This window comes from Triticum dicoccoides, chromosome 6A, assembly GCF_002162155.2.
Source record: "Triticum dicoccoides isolate Atlit2015 ecotype Zavitan chromosome 6A, WEW_v2.0, whole genome shotgun sequence".
NCBI lineage: Eukaryota > Viridiplantae > Streptophyta > Magnoliopsida > Poales > Poaceae > Triticum > Triticum dicoccoides.
In genome coordinates, this window is record NC_041390.1 from 409,127,588 (window position 1) to 409,144,052 (window position 16,465).

The 16,465-nt window shown below is 41.3% G+C and overlaps 1 protein-coding gene across 1 annotated transcript; it reads left to right on the forward strand.

Annotated features, from left to right (window-relative positions):
- Nucleotides 1-4,774: 4,774 nt before the first annotated feature.
- Nucleotides 4,775-6,098, forward strand: LOC119317040 (ergosterol biosynthetic protein 28-like). The gene is made up of 3 exons (XM_037591432.1): nt 4,775-5,021; nt 5,091-5,297; nt 5,857-6,098. The coding sequence occupies exons 1-3, from the start codon at nt 4,877-4,879 to the stop codon at nt 5,925-5,927; spliced, it is 423 nt and encodes a 140-aa protein (XP_037447329.1). The 5' UTR covers nt 4,775-4,876; the 3' UTR covers nt 5,928-6,098.
- Nucleotides 6,099-16,465: the final 10,367 nt, after the last annotated feature.

The following is a 16,465-nucleotide window of genomic DNA, read 5'->3' on the forward strand; positions in this document are numbered from 1 at the left end:
GGGTTGGGCGGGGAATCCAGGTACCCGGGGTTTGAGGACCGGGTGCCCGGGGGTGACGGATTTGGGCGAAAATTCGTGGGAAAAAGAGAGAAATTGGTGGATTTCGTGGAGGGGAAGGTGAAGTTGGATGGGTGGAAGTCTAGATCCACTTGAAACCAAAAAAAAATCCATGGATCAAATCCAACAAAACCTCATCAAACCAACAAATCACAAAAAATGGGGCTATTTTTGGTGGGGAATTTAACAAATCACCAAAAATGGGGCTATTTTTGCTGAGGAATTTTCAAAATTGGGGAAGAACACAACATAATTAGGCTAGAGAACAAGAAGGGGGCTCTAATTTCGTGAGAAACCATGGCTCATGATACCAAAATGTTGTAGGGTGGAACCCTAGATGGAGATCTTTCACGAATTGGAGGGGAAATCCCCAAGAACAAGAAGAACACAAAGGCGGAAAACAAGAGGAACACTCAAATTGACTTGATCCAATCACACATGTGCTAGATCCAATCACACAAAGAGAGATACAAAGGTTCAAATCCAACACAAAAAGATACAAGAGGTAACTACTTCATCCCAATCCTATGAGGAAATAGGTCTTGATGATCCTATGATAGGGATCCTTCTCCAAGAGGAGGGCTTGATCTCTAGGAGAAGGTCTAGATCTCCAAAAGAAGGAAGATGAGCAAAGCTCTCTCTTTGTCTATCAAATACTTTGCTATCCCCTCTAATGAGCAAGGTGAGAAGTATATATAAGCTAGGGACGAATTGGGGGTAAAACAAGGGTACATAGGTAAATTATCCAGAAATATGCGTAGCTACGATGGAGGGTCCGGGCACCCGGGGTCAAGGGGTTCGGACCCCCGAGGGTCACCTGGAGACGGAGGGCCGAGCACGCGGGCGTCCAGGGGGCCGCGCCCTTGGCGGCTGGCGGGGCCGGGCACCCGCTGGTGACGGTGCGGGCACCCGGGGGTGGATGGTGCGGGCACCCGGGGTGTCCATAGAGCTCTGATGCTTCACGTCTTGGGGTGCTTTTTCCTCCTCCAAGGAAGGGCAGTACCCAAGCACCGGTCCACCCACTATCAAATTATCAAAGTAACGAACGCGAATCATATGAGCGTGATGAAAACTAGCTTGACGATAATTTCCATGTGTTCTCGGGAGCGATTCCTTTATGTAAGAGTTTGTCTAGACTTGTCCTTTGCTACAAAAAGGATTGGTCCATCTTGCTGCACTTTATTTACTTTTATTACTTGTTACCCGTTACAAATCACCTTATCACAAAACTATCTGTTACCGATAATTTCAGTGCTTGTAGAGAATACGTTACTGAAAACTGCTTATCATTTCCTTCTGCTCCTTGTTGGGTTCGACACTCTTACTTATCGAAAGGACTACGATAGATCCCCTATACTTGTGGGTCATCACTTCTCCCTTCTTGGATGGTGTAGATGTTCTCTTGCGCTTGAACTCCTCCTCGTCGTTGATGAAGCTTCGGTAATACCTATACATGCACACGAGAGAGATGTCAAGTAGTATACCATCCTCGAAGCGGTCAAGTGAACATGTGTAAAGGAGATGATTAACCTTTACGTATGTGGAATAGATGTGGCACGTGTCACTTGTCGAACAGACTCTTGATATGGTAATGTTCATAGGATGCTCCGCATCATAGATGCTTTTATTAAGAGATATTCTTTCGGTATCAACAGCTATCCAAAGAGAGTGTGTATGGGTTCATTGTATTTGGTGCAAAGTGACCTACTACGGTTATAGTAGAATTTAATTCCTAGTTTGAATGGTCTAAACCTTGCGCTTGATCGTAGAGGTCGTTAAATAAAATATGGATATTCTGGTCTGATGATTACAGTTGCATTTTGGAAACTTTCAAAGGAAATAACATTTTTCAATGCCCACTGGGAAGTACTCAAATAGACCTGGCCATGGACAGCCCGGCCCGGCCGGCCCGACCCGACCCGGCCCGACGCTGCTCCCGGGCCGGGCTCGGGCCTAGATTTTGAGCCCGGTTGCCTGGCTGGGCCGGGCCTGGGCCCGGCATTTTTGCAGTTTTCTGAAGGGGCCTGACCCGAGGCCCGAGGCCCGGCAGGCTTTTGCATGTTCGGGCCGGGCTTGGGCCCAAAAACTAGGCCCGATGGCTGGGCCGGGCCGGGCTCGGGCCCAGGTTTTTTGGCTCGGGCTTGGCTAAGCCCGGCCCGAAGCCCGGTCCGGCCCGATGTTTGGCCAGGTATATACTCAAGCGTAGCCTCTCTTTAATTTTTTTTAAATAAAACACCAGGCTAACGACTACTAATAGTGGGAGTAAGGCTACTCATAGTGAAGAGCATGTGATACTAGTGTATAATAGTATTTTTATAGTGCATAATATCACATAATAGTACCATATATGTGTTTAGATAAGTTTATTTATTAGCATGCATAATGCATAGTAGCATAGCATTTATTATGATACGATATCTATCTATGTTACTCCAATTTTCTTTTTTTATTTAATTTTCTATCATGTCAGCGTTTTTTATAGTCCCAAGTGTATGATACTAATTATGTTACTTCTACTATGATCAATTTAACTTAGCTAATAACTAGTGTAGTCAAAGGCAAAATTGCTTATGTGACATGTATTTAATAAGAAGAGATGTGTTTATAGTAACATAATATGTTATTTTAACATAACACTTCCCAAAAAAATGAGTCTACAAGCTAATAAATGAAGACAACTATGACAGTACTACGAGCATTGTTAATAGTATAGCTAGCAGCTGGCTATAAGCCAGTGCCATGTCATCTACAACCCATCTTATATCCAACATGTATAATAGTAGATCAAAAGAGTGTACTATTTTTTTTGTTATGTGGCCCACCTTTCATTCTCACAAAGTGCTAGGAGCACGTGCTAGAGCTGGCTCTTCACGAAGATCCCGCGTACCTTCTCTCTCCTCTTCTCTTTCCTCCAACTAAGTACAAATATACTATTTTATTCCTTATAGCCCGCTGACTCGGCTCTATTGTACTTGCTCTACTATGTTACTTTGCACTATAAAAACAGTAACTTAGACCAGCCTAATAGTATAGCGAGCTGCTGATAATATGAACATGTCATATCATCAAGATTTAGTATTATTAATTAGTCATACAATAGATAGGGTCGGCCATAAGGTTATAACTTTTTCTTGCTAGTTTTCCTTTATCTCTTTTCTCACAATAAATGATTTTACCTAGGAGCACGCATAGAGACTGGTTCTTGTATCAGAGCTCACTTTTACAAAAAAAAAATCATGTTTCTCTTTCCACATAGGTAAAATTGCCATGTAAGTGGGTTTATGGTCCACTGTTGTACTCTCTCCGTCCCAAAATTTTTGTCTTAAATTTGTCTAGATACGTATGTATCAAGTCAAGTTTTAGTATTAGATATTCCCTCCGTCCCATAATATAAAAACGTTTTTAACACTAGTGTATTATGGGACGAAGGAAGTACATATGTATCTAAACAAATTTAAAACAAGAATTTTAAAACGGAGGAAGAACTTGTTAGCAGCAATAAAACATGGGCAATGATCAGTGTCGGTGCGTCGGCCCAAATTTGGGCCGGACGCGTAGCAGCCGTCCGATCTGTATCATGGGAGTCGTTGGATCTCGCCTGGTAGTTAGAAAAAAAAGGCCCTCGCCTCCTCATCCGCATGACTCCGTCCATGTCCGCGGCTCCGGCGAGGCGAACGACCGCCGGCTGCTCGCATCTCGCCGCCTTGCTGCGCTGCTCTTCCCCGATGTTTGCCAAAGAACTCTCCCCCGGTCACCATTAATTTCGGTTGCAGCTCCGACGTCGCTAGTTTCAATCCAACCCCGCCGATCTGTTCGAACCCCCGCCGTGGACGCGCTATGGTCCTAGTGCACCGCCTACCATCCCTCGCCATTGATGCTCGTCGCACGGGTTTCGCCAGGAACGACGGCCATCGGTCTTTGCCTAAAAAAAGAATGGATGTAACAAATTTCTCGCCCAGTCGTAGCAAAACCTGACGGCGGTTGCAGCAAAAACTTCATCACCATCGTCATCGGTCGAAGCTCCATCATGATGGATGTAGCAAAAAAATCTCATTAGTCGTAGCAAAATCGGACGACGGTTGCAGCAAAATGCCGTCGACGTCGTCGCGGGTTGCAACTTCACCATGAACGCATGTAGCAAATTTAATCATTGGTGGAAGCAAAAATCGACGACAGTTGTAGCAAAACGTCGTCGCCCGCGTCGCTGGTCACAGCTCCGCCGTGAATATATATAGCAAAAAGGCTCCATGATTCCAGCATCTAAACATCACGGTTCCAACATTTGAACGCCATGTTGCAACACTTCCCTCCCCGTCGCTTGCGGTGACTCTCATGGCGGCCGTCGGTTGCAGCATCGGCGCCACTAGTTCTAGCATCTGCTCGTCGTGGGCGTAGCACCCCCTGTTGCCCTGGTCGTGTCCACCGCTGTGCGAGCACAGAGCAGAGAAGAGACATGTGGAGAGAGGAGGGGAATAAAACATGCTCGGGCAGGAGCTCTCATGGCTGCCTTGTAGAGAAAGAGAAAGGAGGACGAAAAGGCAAAGGAGAAGAAAGAGTCGCGTGGAGGAAGAAGATAAGTCATGTGAAAGGCCAGGTGATGGACCCCGCACAAAAACGTATGGCCAGGGATAATCGACTGGATTTCTATCCCAGCGCGCGCACGCGGCCGGCGGAAAGTTAGTACGGACTGCCGGCGGAAAACGTTTCCCATAAAACATACCCGACTCCCTCTGGTCTGAGCCTCAAGCTTTGATCATTCCAGTCCTTCCCTCCAACTTCTATACGCCTCTCGCACCTGTGGTGCGCCGTACGCAAAGGCATGGGTGCCGCTGGGCGGAAGTTGGTCGCGCTACCGGCGCTCGGGTGGTGGCTCGTGGTGGTCGGCACCGTCCGCCTCGTCTTCGCCTGGTCTGGCTTCTTCGACGCCTGGGCGGTCCGCTCCGGCACCTACTCCAACACGCACGGTGCGCCCTCGATCTTTCTCATCTTCCTGTATACATGTAGCCTTGGCTAACAAGCGTGCGCGCGTGCAGTGACTGATGTGCATGCGCGTACCGTTGGGGTGTGGACGCTTCTGTCGTGCACCCTCTGCTTCCTCTGCGCCTTCAACCTCGACAACAAGCCGCTCTGCGCCGCAACTCTCTTGTCCTTCGTCTACGCCTATGGCCATTTCGTCGCGGAGTACCTGGTGTGCCGTACCATCACCGCAGCAAGCCTCGGCACGCTCGGCTTCTTTGCAGGTGACTAAATGGACTCTGCGCTAATGATCACGGTGCGGTGTATCTAGTACTCCCTCCGTCTCAAATTAAGTGACTCAATTTTATACTAAGTTTAGTATAAAATTAGTACAAAGTTGAGTCACTTATTTTAGAACGGAGGGAGTAGATAGATACCAATAGCTGGTTGCAGTGAAATCCTCCTCCTAGAGATGACTTGCTCAGAACATATACTTAACCAGTTAATCTCTTGCATGGATGTAGTTCTTATTGACTTTTAGAAAATTTGACTGAGCTTATAGAAAAAATATCTGCGCCCATAATTTTAAATAAATATCATTAGATGGACCATGAGATATATGTTTATACTGTATTTATTTGATATTATCGCTACTAACATATTTATAAATTAATTCTATCAAACTTTACAATGTTTTATTTTAAAAGAAGTATATGTACTACATCATCACACGGAGGGAGCACCCAGTACTATTACTATTCATAACAACCTACAACATCTGTGACAAGTGCAATTTTATTTTCTCAGCAGTAATAACTGTTTGATTCTCTCTTATGCTTGCAGTCCCATCGATCATATGGACGCTAGTCCATTGGAGGAACACTCTTGGCTACCGTGCTACGAAGCGATCATGAGCTTGTTCCACTGTTACCGCCTCGTCAATTGACGGGGCCTTCAGAAATTGCCAATGAACAGAATAAATTTCGCTGCAAATCTGTTTTTGTTTACTTTTGTCGTGTGCACACTGTATTATTCCATCCATGAAACTATTAAAGGAAGAGTACCGACACGGTTTTATGATCTCTTGTTATGCCTTTGCCACTCTACTTTATGTGTCATGAATAGGAATAGGAACTCTCCGCTGCCATGCACCCTATATGAATAGTAAAGTTTTTAAAAATACAAAAAAAAGTAATCTAAAAATTCGGGGTATCACACCTGGTCAACCATTCTATTCCTGTGTAAAGTTCCGTGAAGAAATGACATCCATAGTACTTTCAGCAAAAATGACAAAAAACAATTCTATAAAAAAATGTTTGAATGAATTGTAAGTTGGACTATATTTTCTTCATTGTGAATATCACGGATTTAATTTCTTCGCGGAACTTCGTACATGAGTAGAATGAACGACCAGGTTTGGTACCCAAAATTTCAGAATTTTTTTTCTAGTTTTTTTATTTTACCATTCATATGGGGTGCATGGCAACCGAGAGCTCCTATGCATTTCCGCCTTCATTTATTACTTTATAGTCATTTTCCATATGAAGTTATACATGATGGTAAAATATTATGTTACTTACTTTATCTCTTTCGTCTTTAATTACTTCCTACATAAAAAAATCATGTGATATGCATGTTATGATCTATGTTACTCCCACTAAGAATAGTCTCAGTCATGCCATGAGAGCTATCTTGATCGCCCCCAAATTCGAAGTTAGACTACAAATCCGAGTATAAAAACGAAACGGATGCATCACTTCGGGTTCATTCGGTTTGGAGGAATTAAAAGGAAAAAACAATGCATGATATCAGTTTTTAGGTTTTAATCCTCACCTTCGCTTCCGTCGTCACCGCCGCCGCCGCCGTGTGCTTCCTCACGCGTCACCGCCGCCGCTCGTGCGTCCCCCGCACTGGTCGCGCCACCTCCCCGCTAGCCGTCGCTTCTCCCGATCGCCATCTTCCTGCTAGCCCCGCCCGCGATCTGATACGTCCATTTTGCATCATGTTTTTATATCGATATTTATTGTATTATGGGCTGTTATTACATATTATGTCACAATACTTATGACTATTCTCTTTTATTTTACAAGGCTTACATGAAGAGGGGGAATGCCGGCAGCTGGAATTCTAGGCTGGAAAAGGAGCAAATATTAGAGACCTATTCTGCACAACTCCAAAAGTCCTGAAACTTCACGGGAGCACGTTTCAGAATATATAAAAAATATTGGGTGAAAGAAGTATCAGAGAGGGGCCACCCACCGTCCACGAGGGTGGGGGGCGCGCCCCCTACCTCATGGGCCCCTGGTGGCCCTCTGATGCCCATCTTTGGCTATACGGAGTCTTTCGTCGAGGAAAAAATCAGAAGCAAACTCACGGGACGAAACTCCGCCGCCACGAGGCGGAACCTTGGCGAAACCAATCTAGGGATCCGGTGGAGCTGTTCTACCGGGGAAACTTCCCTCCGGAAGGGGGGAATCATCACCATCGTCATCACCGACGATCCTCTCATCGGGAGGGGGTCAATCTCCATCAACATCTTCATCAGCACCATCTTATCTCAAACCCTAGTTCATCTTTTGTATCCAACCTTTGTATCAAAACCTCAGATTGATACCTGTGGGTTGCTAGTAGTGTTGATTACTCCTTGTAGTTGATGCTAGTTGGTTTACTTGGTGGAAGATCATATGTTCAAATCCATTATGCATATTAATACCCCTCTGATTATGACCATGAATATGTTTTGTGAGTAGTTATGTTTGTTCCTGAGGACATGGGAGAAGTCTTGATATAAGTAGTCATGTGAATTTGGTATTCGTTCGATATTTTGATGAGATGTATGTTGTCTTTCCTCTAGTGGTGTCATGTGAACGTCGACTACATGACACTTCACCATTGTTTGGGCCTAGAGGAAGGCATTGGTAAGTAATAAGTAGATGATGGGTTGCTAGAGTGACAGAAGGTTAAACCCTAGTTTATGCATTGCTTCGTAAGGGGCTGATTTGGATCCATATGTTTCATGCTATGGTTAGGTTTACCTTAATACTTCTATTGTAGTTGCGGATGCTTGCAATAGGGATTAATCATAAGTGGGATGCTTGTCCAAGTGAGGGTAGTACACAATCACCGGTCCACCCACATATCGAATTATCAAAGTACCGAACGCGAATCATATGAGCGTGATGAAAACTAGCTTGACGATAATTCTCATGTGTCCTCGGGAGCACTTTCCTTTATATAAGAGTTTGTCTAGGCTTGTCCTTTGCTACAAAAAGGATTGGGACATCTTGCTGCAACTTATTTACTTTTATTACTTGTTACCCGTTACAAATTACCTTATCACAAAACTATCCGTTATCGATAATTTCAGTACTTACAGAGAATACCTTGCTGAAAACCACTTATCATTTTCTTCTGCTCCTCGTTGGGTTCGACACTCTTACTTATCGAAAAGGCTACGATAGACCCCCTACACTTGTGGGTCATCAAGACTCTTTTCTGGCGCCGTTGCCGGGGAATGAAGTGCCATTGGTAGGTGGAATTTGGTAAGGAAAAATTTATATAGTGTGCTGAAATTTACTGTCACTTGTTACTATGGAACATAATCCTTTGAGGGGCTTGTTCGTGGTATCTTCACCCCGACCAGTAGAGCAAAGAGTTGCTCCTCAACCTACTGAACCTACTGAAAATGTTTACTTTGAAATTCCTTCGGGTATGATAGAGAAATTGCTAGCTAATCCTTTTACAGGAGATGGAACATTGCATCCCGATTTGCACCTAATCTATGTGGATGAAGTTTGTGGATTATTTAAGCTTGCAGGTATGCCTGAGGATGTTATCAAGAAGAAGGTCTTCCCTTTATCTTTAAAGGGAGAGGCATTGACATGGTTTAGGCTATGTGATGGTTTGGGATCATGGAACTACAACCGATTGAAATTGGAATTTCATCAGAAGTTTTATCCTATGCATCTTTTTCATCATTATCATAATTATATATATAATTTTTGGCCTCACGAAGGAGAAAGCATCGCTCAAGCTTGGGGGAGGCTTAAGTCAATGTTATATTCATGCCCCAATCATGAGCTCTCAAAAGAAATGATAATTCAAAATTTTTATGCTCAGCTTTCTCTCAGTAATCGCTCAATGCTCGATACTTCTTGTACTGGTTTTTTATGATGAAGACTATTGAATTCAAATGGGATTTATTAGAAAGAATTAAACGCAATTCTGAAGATTGGGATCTCGACGAAGGTAAGGAGTCAGGTATAACACCCAAGTTTGATTGTGTTAAATCTTTTATGGATACTGATGCTTTCCGTGAATTTAGCACTAAATATGAACTTGACTCTGAGATAGTAGCTTCTTTCTGTGAATCCTGTGCTACTCATGTCGATCTCCCTAAGGAGAAGTGGTTTAAATATAATCCTCACATTGAAGTAAAAGTACTTGCACCTATTAAAGTTGAAGAAAAGACTATTACTTATAATGATCATGTTGTTCCTACTGCTTATATTGAGAAACCACCTTTCCCTGTTAGAATAAAGGATCATGCTAAAGCTTCAACTGTGGTTCGTAAGAGTAACACTAGAACACCTACTCCCTTTGAGCAAATTAAAATTGAACCTAGTGTTACTATGGTTAAATATCTCTTGGCCGATAATATTGATGGGCATGTTATTTACTTCTGTGATGAATCTGCTAGAATTGCTAGACACGGTACTAAAAATAAACATAGACCTGTTGTAGGCATGCCTGTTATTTCTGTTAAAATAGGAGATCATTGCTATCATGGCTTATGTGGTATGGGTGCTAGTGCAAGTGCAATACCTCATTCCTTATACAAAGAAATTATGCATGATATTAAACCTGCTGAGATAGAAGAGATTGATGTTATAATTAAGCTTGCCAATAGAGATACTATTTCACCAGTTGGGATTGTTAGAGATGTTGAAGTCTTGTGTGGGAAAGTTAAATATCCTGCTGATTTTCTTGTTCTTGGTTCCCCACAAGATAACTTTTGTCCCATTATATTTGGTAGACCCTTCTTGAATACTGTTAATGCTAAGATAGACTGCAATAAGGATATTGTTTATGTTGGTTTAGGGGATATGTCTCATGAATTTAATTTTGCTAAGTTTCATAGACAATCTCATGATAAAGAATTGCCTAGTAAAGATGAAATTATTGGTCCTTCTTCTATTGTCGTGCCTCCTAGTGATCCTTTAGAACAATATTTGCTAGACCATGAAAATGATATGTTTATGAATGAAAGAAGGGAAATAGATGAAGTAACAGAGACCTATTTTGAAGCACAACTTGCCTGTTGAAATCTTAGGGGATCCTCCTCCACCTAAGGGTGATCCCGTGTTTGAGCTTAAACCTTTACTTGATACTCTTAAATATGGTTATCTTGATGAGAAAGAGATATATCTTGTTATTATTAGTGCTAACCTTTCGGAGCATGAAGAAAAGAAATTATTGAAAACTCTGAAGAAGCACCGTGCTGCTATTGGATATACTCTTGATGATCTTAAGGGCATTAGTCCCACTCTATGCCAACACAAAATAAAACTGGTGAAAGATGTTAAACTGGTTGTTGATCACCAACGACGGTTAAATCCTAAGATGAAAGAAGTGGTAAGAAAAGAAATACTAAAGCTTCTAGAGGCAGGTATAATTTATCCCGTTGCTGGTAGTCAGTGGGTAAGTCTTGTACATTGTGTCCCTAAGAAGGGAGGTATTACTATAGTTCCCAATGATAAAGATGAATTGATCCCACAAAGAATTGTTATAGGTTATAGAATGGTAATTGATTTCTGCAAATTAAATAAAGCTACTAAAAGGGATCATTACCCTTTACCATTTATTGATCAAATGCTAGAAAGATTATCCAAGCATACACATTTTTGCTTTCTAGATGGTTATTCTGGTTTCTCTCAAATACCTATGTCAAAATAGGATCAAGAAAAGACAACTTTTACTTGCCCTTTCGGTACCTTTGCTTACAGACGTATGACTTTTGGTTTATGCAATGCACCTGCTACCTTTCAAAGATGTATGACCGCTATATTCTCTGACTTTTGTGAATAGATTGTTGAGGTATTCATGGATGATTTCTCCATTTACAGAACTTTTTTTATGATTGCTTAAGCAACCTTGATCGAGTTTTGCAGAGATGTGAAAAAACTAATCTTGTCTTGAATTGGGAGAAGTGCCACTTTATGGTTAATGAAGGTATTGTCTTGGGGCATAAAATTTCTGAAAGAGGTATTGAAGTTGATAAAGCTAAGGTTGATGCTATTGAAAAGATGTCGTGTCCAAAGGACATTAAAGGTATAAGAAGTTTCCTTGGTCACGTCGGTTTTTATAGGAGGTTCATTAAGGACTTCTCTAAAATTTCTCGGCCTCTGACTAATCTCTTACAAAAATATGTTCCTTTTGTCTTCGATGATGATTGTGTAGAAGCATTTGAAATACTTAAGAAAGCTTTGATTTCTGCACCTATTGTTCAGCCTCCTGATTGGAATTTACCATTTGAAATCATGTGTGATGCTAGTGACTATGCTGTAGGGGCTGTTCTAGGACAAATAGTTGATAAGAAACTAAATGTTATTCAATATGCTAGTAAGACTCTAGACAGTGCTCAAAGAAATTATGCTACTACTGAAAATGAATTTTTAGCAGTTGTATTTGCTTGTGATAAGTTCAGACCTTATATTGTTGATTCTAAAGTAACTGTTCACACTAATCATGCTGCTATTAAATATCTTATGGAAAAGAAAGATGCTAAACCTAGACTTATTAGATGGATTCTCTTGCTACAAGAATTTGATTTGCATATTATTGATAGAAAGGGAGCTGAGAACCCCGTTGCGGACAACTTGTCTAGGTTAGAGAATGTTCTTGATGACCCACTACCTATTGATGATAGCTTTCCTGATGAACAATTAGCTGTGATAAATGCCTCTCGTACTGCTCCATGGTATGTTGATTATGCTAATTATATTGTTGCTAAGTTTATACCACCTAGTTTCACATACCAGCAAAAGAAAAAGTTCTTCTATGATTTAAGACATTACTTCTGGGATGACCCACATCTTTATAAAGAAGGAGTGGATGGTGTTATTAGACGTTGTGTACCTGAGCATGAACAGGAACAGATCCTATGCAAGTGTCACTCCAAGGCTTATGGAGGACACCACGCTAGAGATAGAACTACACATAAGGTATTGCAATCCGCTTTTTTATTGGCCTACTCTCTTCAAGGATGCCCGTAAGTTTGTTTTGTCTTGTGATGAATGTCAAAGAATTGCTAATATTAGTAGACGTCAAGAAATGCCTATGAATTATTCACTTGTTATTGAACCATTTGATGTTTGGGGCTTTGATTATATGAGACCTTTTCCTTCCTCTAATGGCTATACACATATTGTAGTTGCTGTTGATTACATTACTAAGTGGGTAGAAGCTATTCCAACCAGTAGTGTTGATTATAACACCTCTATTAAGATGCTTAAAGAAGTTATTTTTCCAAGGTTTGGAGTCCCTAGATATTTAATGACTGATGGTGGCTCACATTTTATTCATGGTGCTTTTCGTAAAATGCTTGCTAAGTATGATGTTAATCATAGAATTGCATCTCCATATCATCCACGGTCTAGTGGTCAAGTAGAATTGAGTAATAGAGAGCTTAAATTAATTTTGCAAAAGACTGTTAATAGATCTAGAAAGAATTGGTCCAAGAAACTTGATGATGCATTATGGGCTTATAGAACTGCATATAAGAATCCCATGGGTATGTCTCCGTATAAAATGGTTTATGGTAAAGCATGTCACTTACCTCTTGAACTAGAACATAAGGCATATTGGGCCATTAAAGAGCTCAACTACGACTTCAAACTTGCCGGTGAGAATAGGCTTTTTGACATTAGCTCACTTGATGAATGGAGAGCCCAGACTTATGAGAATGCCAAACTATTTAAAGGAAAAGTTAAAAGATGTCATGATAAAAGGATACAAAAGTGTGAGTTTAATGTAGGTGATTATGTATTGCTATATAACTCTCGTTTAAGATTTTTTGTAGGCAAACTCCTCCCTAAATGGGAAGGTCCTTACATCATCGAGGAGGTCTATCGTTCCGGTGCCATAAAAATCAACAACTTCGAAGGCACAAATCCGAGGGTGGTGAACGATCAAAGAATCAAACATTATATCTTAGGTAATCCTATAAATGTTGAAACTAATGTTATTGAAACCGTAACCCCGGAGGAATACATAAGGGACACTTTCCAGAACCTTTTAGACTCCGAAAAGGAATAGGTACGTGGTACGGTAAGTAAACCGACTCCAAAACAGTTCTAATGGCAATTTTTCACCTTGTGTGCCCTCCGGACTCCGTTTTCTTGCACGATACTTCTTTTGGTCGGTAAAAATTCATTAAATAACCTCCCGAAGGTTTTGACCACCGTATCACGCAAATATCCTCTGTTTTTATTTCGAGCTATTTTCTGTCAGGGTTGTCGAGGCCAGGCATCATGTCTTCTCCTTCCTCTTCCAACAATGAGGGAAACGATGCTTGGCTAATGAACATAGAGCTGAAGAGAGAACAGCCCAGAGAGATCAACAAGGATGATGGGATCAAGAAGGCCGCAGGGGATCAAGTTCCGACAATAGTAGAAGAAAACATCGTTCAACCCCGTCACAATCTCTTTACGCCAATGGAGATTGAAGCTTTCAAGATGATTGAGTTAGCTCGCATTCAAAACAAATATCTCACAAGTGAAAATATTTTGTTGAAGGAGCATATCATCGCACTCAAGGGTATTATTCACAAATTGGAGGATCTCCTATGCTCGATGTGCGATTATCCATCATCACCAATACCTTCTTCACCAACAAAGAAGGAGACATAATCACATGGGTATGGGCACTCCCCTTGGCAACTGCCAAGCTTGGGGGAGTGCCTCGATATCGTATCACCATCACACTTTTATCTTTACCATTTTTCTTAGTTCGATCCTTTTGGTAATATCTTGATCTAGTAGAATAAAGTTTTAGTATGATCTAGTTCTTTAGTTTTGCTTTATGATCCTTCTATGTAATCGAGTCCGTGAGCTATATATAATAAAGATTAGTGTTGAGTCAAGGGCTTGATTATTTTGCTATGATCTTGAGGGAATAGAATAAAAGAGAAAGAATAAAAAGAAATAAAAATATCACATGGATCTTATGGAGAGTAATGACTTCACATATAAAGAGTATGATGAATAAAATTGTTGAGAGTTGACAAACATAGTTTTGGTCATCGTTGCAATTAATAGGAAGTAATAAAGAAAGAGAGAGAATTATTCAGCAGATGGGGTCTATGGAGTGTGGCATTCCTCTGATAGAACTCTCCGAAGATAAGCTGCTTGCCCCGAGGGAGAATTCTCAGCCCAACATCTGATGTCTCGGTTCTTCACTTTTATGTGCCTTCGGCCTCTACTCATAGTAGGCTTTCATCAGTTTATGTTTGCGTTTGAGCTTTCAGGTCCTCTCTTTACTATCTGGTTGTGTGGCGCCAGTCATATTTTATTTCTTCTTAGGTTTTATTCCAAGTGTGAGTCGTTGAACCAATTTTGGTATGAATTGTGCTGCTAGTTCATGGAATATTATCTGTTGGAATGTGCGTGGTATTGGCTCCGATGAAAAGCATTTGGCATTGCGTTCTCATATTGATAATTCGGGGTGCTCGATAATTTGCCTTCAGGAAACAAAACGTGATCACTTTGATCATTCTTATCTGCATAAGTTTTGCCCGAAACGTTTCGATAAATTTGCTTTTGTTCCCTCGATAGGTGCCTCGGGTGGGCTTCTGGTTATTTCGAATAGTGGAAGATTTTCAGGTTCAGTTTCTTTCTCAGCGCAATGGGCGTTAGTTATCTCGTTTAAATCCATGCACTCGTCTCACGCTTGGACCCTTGCAAACATCTATGGCCCATGTTCGGAAGAAGAACGTTTAAATTTTGTCTCATGGCTATATGATGTGCAAATTGGTGCCTCGGAGGATTGGGTCCTTATGGGTGACTTTAACTTCATACGCTCTCCAGCAAATAGAAATCGTCCCGGAGGAGACTTGGCCGATATGGTTACTTTCAATGACATCACTAGATCCCAAAGTTTGGTGGAAATTCCTCTTTGCGGTGCTACGTTTACATGGAGTAATATGCAGCAAGAGCCCCTCTTAGAACAATTGGATTGGTTTCTCACGTCGAACCATTGGACCTCCTCCTATCCAAATACGACGGTAAGAGCGCTTGCGAGACCAGTTTCTGATCATGTTCCTTGCCTTTTCTCTGTTCAATCCAATTTCACTAGATCCAAGCTGTTCCGTTTTGAAAACTTTTGGATATCTCACCAGGGCTTCAGAGATGTGGTCACGAATTCGTGGACGTCTCCAGTTCAGTTTGCTGATCCAGCTAGATGAATTAATGGCAAGCTAAAAGCGCTTGCTCACGCCTTGCAATAGTGGAGTAAGGCCCTCTCGTGTCTCTCTTTACTGCTTGAGAACTCCGAAAAAGCCCTGAAACTCTTGGATGGCATTGAGGAGAAACGACAGCTAGTTCTTCATGAATGGAATTTCAGGAAAATTCCCAAAGCCCACATTATCCGTCTTCAATATTACAAACAACAATATTGGCGCAAAAGATGTACTATTCGTTACATCAAATATGGGGCTGAAAACACTAAGTTCTTCCAAAGAATGGCCACAGAAAGGCATAGATTTAATTCTATTGCCGCTCTGACTCTTGACAATGGGGTGGTGTTGGAGGATCATGACAACAAAGCTGCTGCTCTTTTTCATGCTTTCAGAGATAGGTTGGGAGTTTCTATTCCACTTGAGATGAAGTTCGATCTGGATGTTCTTGTTTCGGCCAATGTTGATCTTACTGACCTTTCTCGACCTTTCTCTCATGACAAAATCTGTGACGCCCGGGTAATTAATCTACAGTAATCCCCGCTAATGATGCCACGTCACCTCGGTTACTGTGGATAAACTCGCGTTAGTTCGGAACCTAGTTCGAATTTCAAATTCAAAATCGAGCAAACAATAAAAAGTTTCAAATATTTAAAATTTAAATGTTTAGAGTGAACCAAATAATACATAGGTAATTATGGTGGAGAAACCAAACTTTGATAAAATGTTTAAAGGCCCTAAAACAATTAAAACAATAGTGAAAACAATTAAACAAATGCCTATTGAATTTATAAAATGCTAACGCTATTTTATTATGGGTTAAGAATTAATCTCGTAGTAGTTTATTGGTAAATACAAATTAGGCACTAGTGGTAATTTTATAAAACTGAAAATAAAAGAAACTACAACTAAAAAGAGACAAGAAAATATATTAAAAAAAGGAAAACAGAAAACAAGCAAACAAAAAAAGGGAAAAGAAAACAGGACACACCCCCCCCC

Coding starts and splice junctions, on each gene's coding strand:
- LOC119317040 (XM_037591432.1), top strand. CDS start 4,877: ATGGGTGCCGCTGGGCGGAAGTTGGTCGCGCTACCGGCGCTCGGGTGG. Junction 5,022..5,090: donor CACCTACTCCAACACGCACG/GTGCGCCCTCGA, acceptor GCGCGCGTGCAG/TGACTGATGTGCATGCGCGT. Junction 5,298..5,856: donor CACGCTCGGCTTCTTTGCAG/GTGACTAAATGG, acceptor TTATGCTTGCAG/TCCCATCGATCATATGGACG.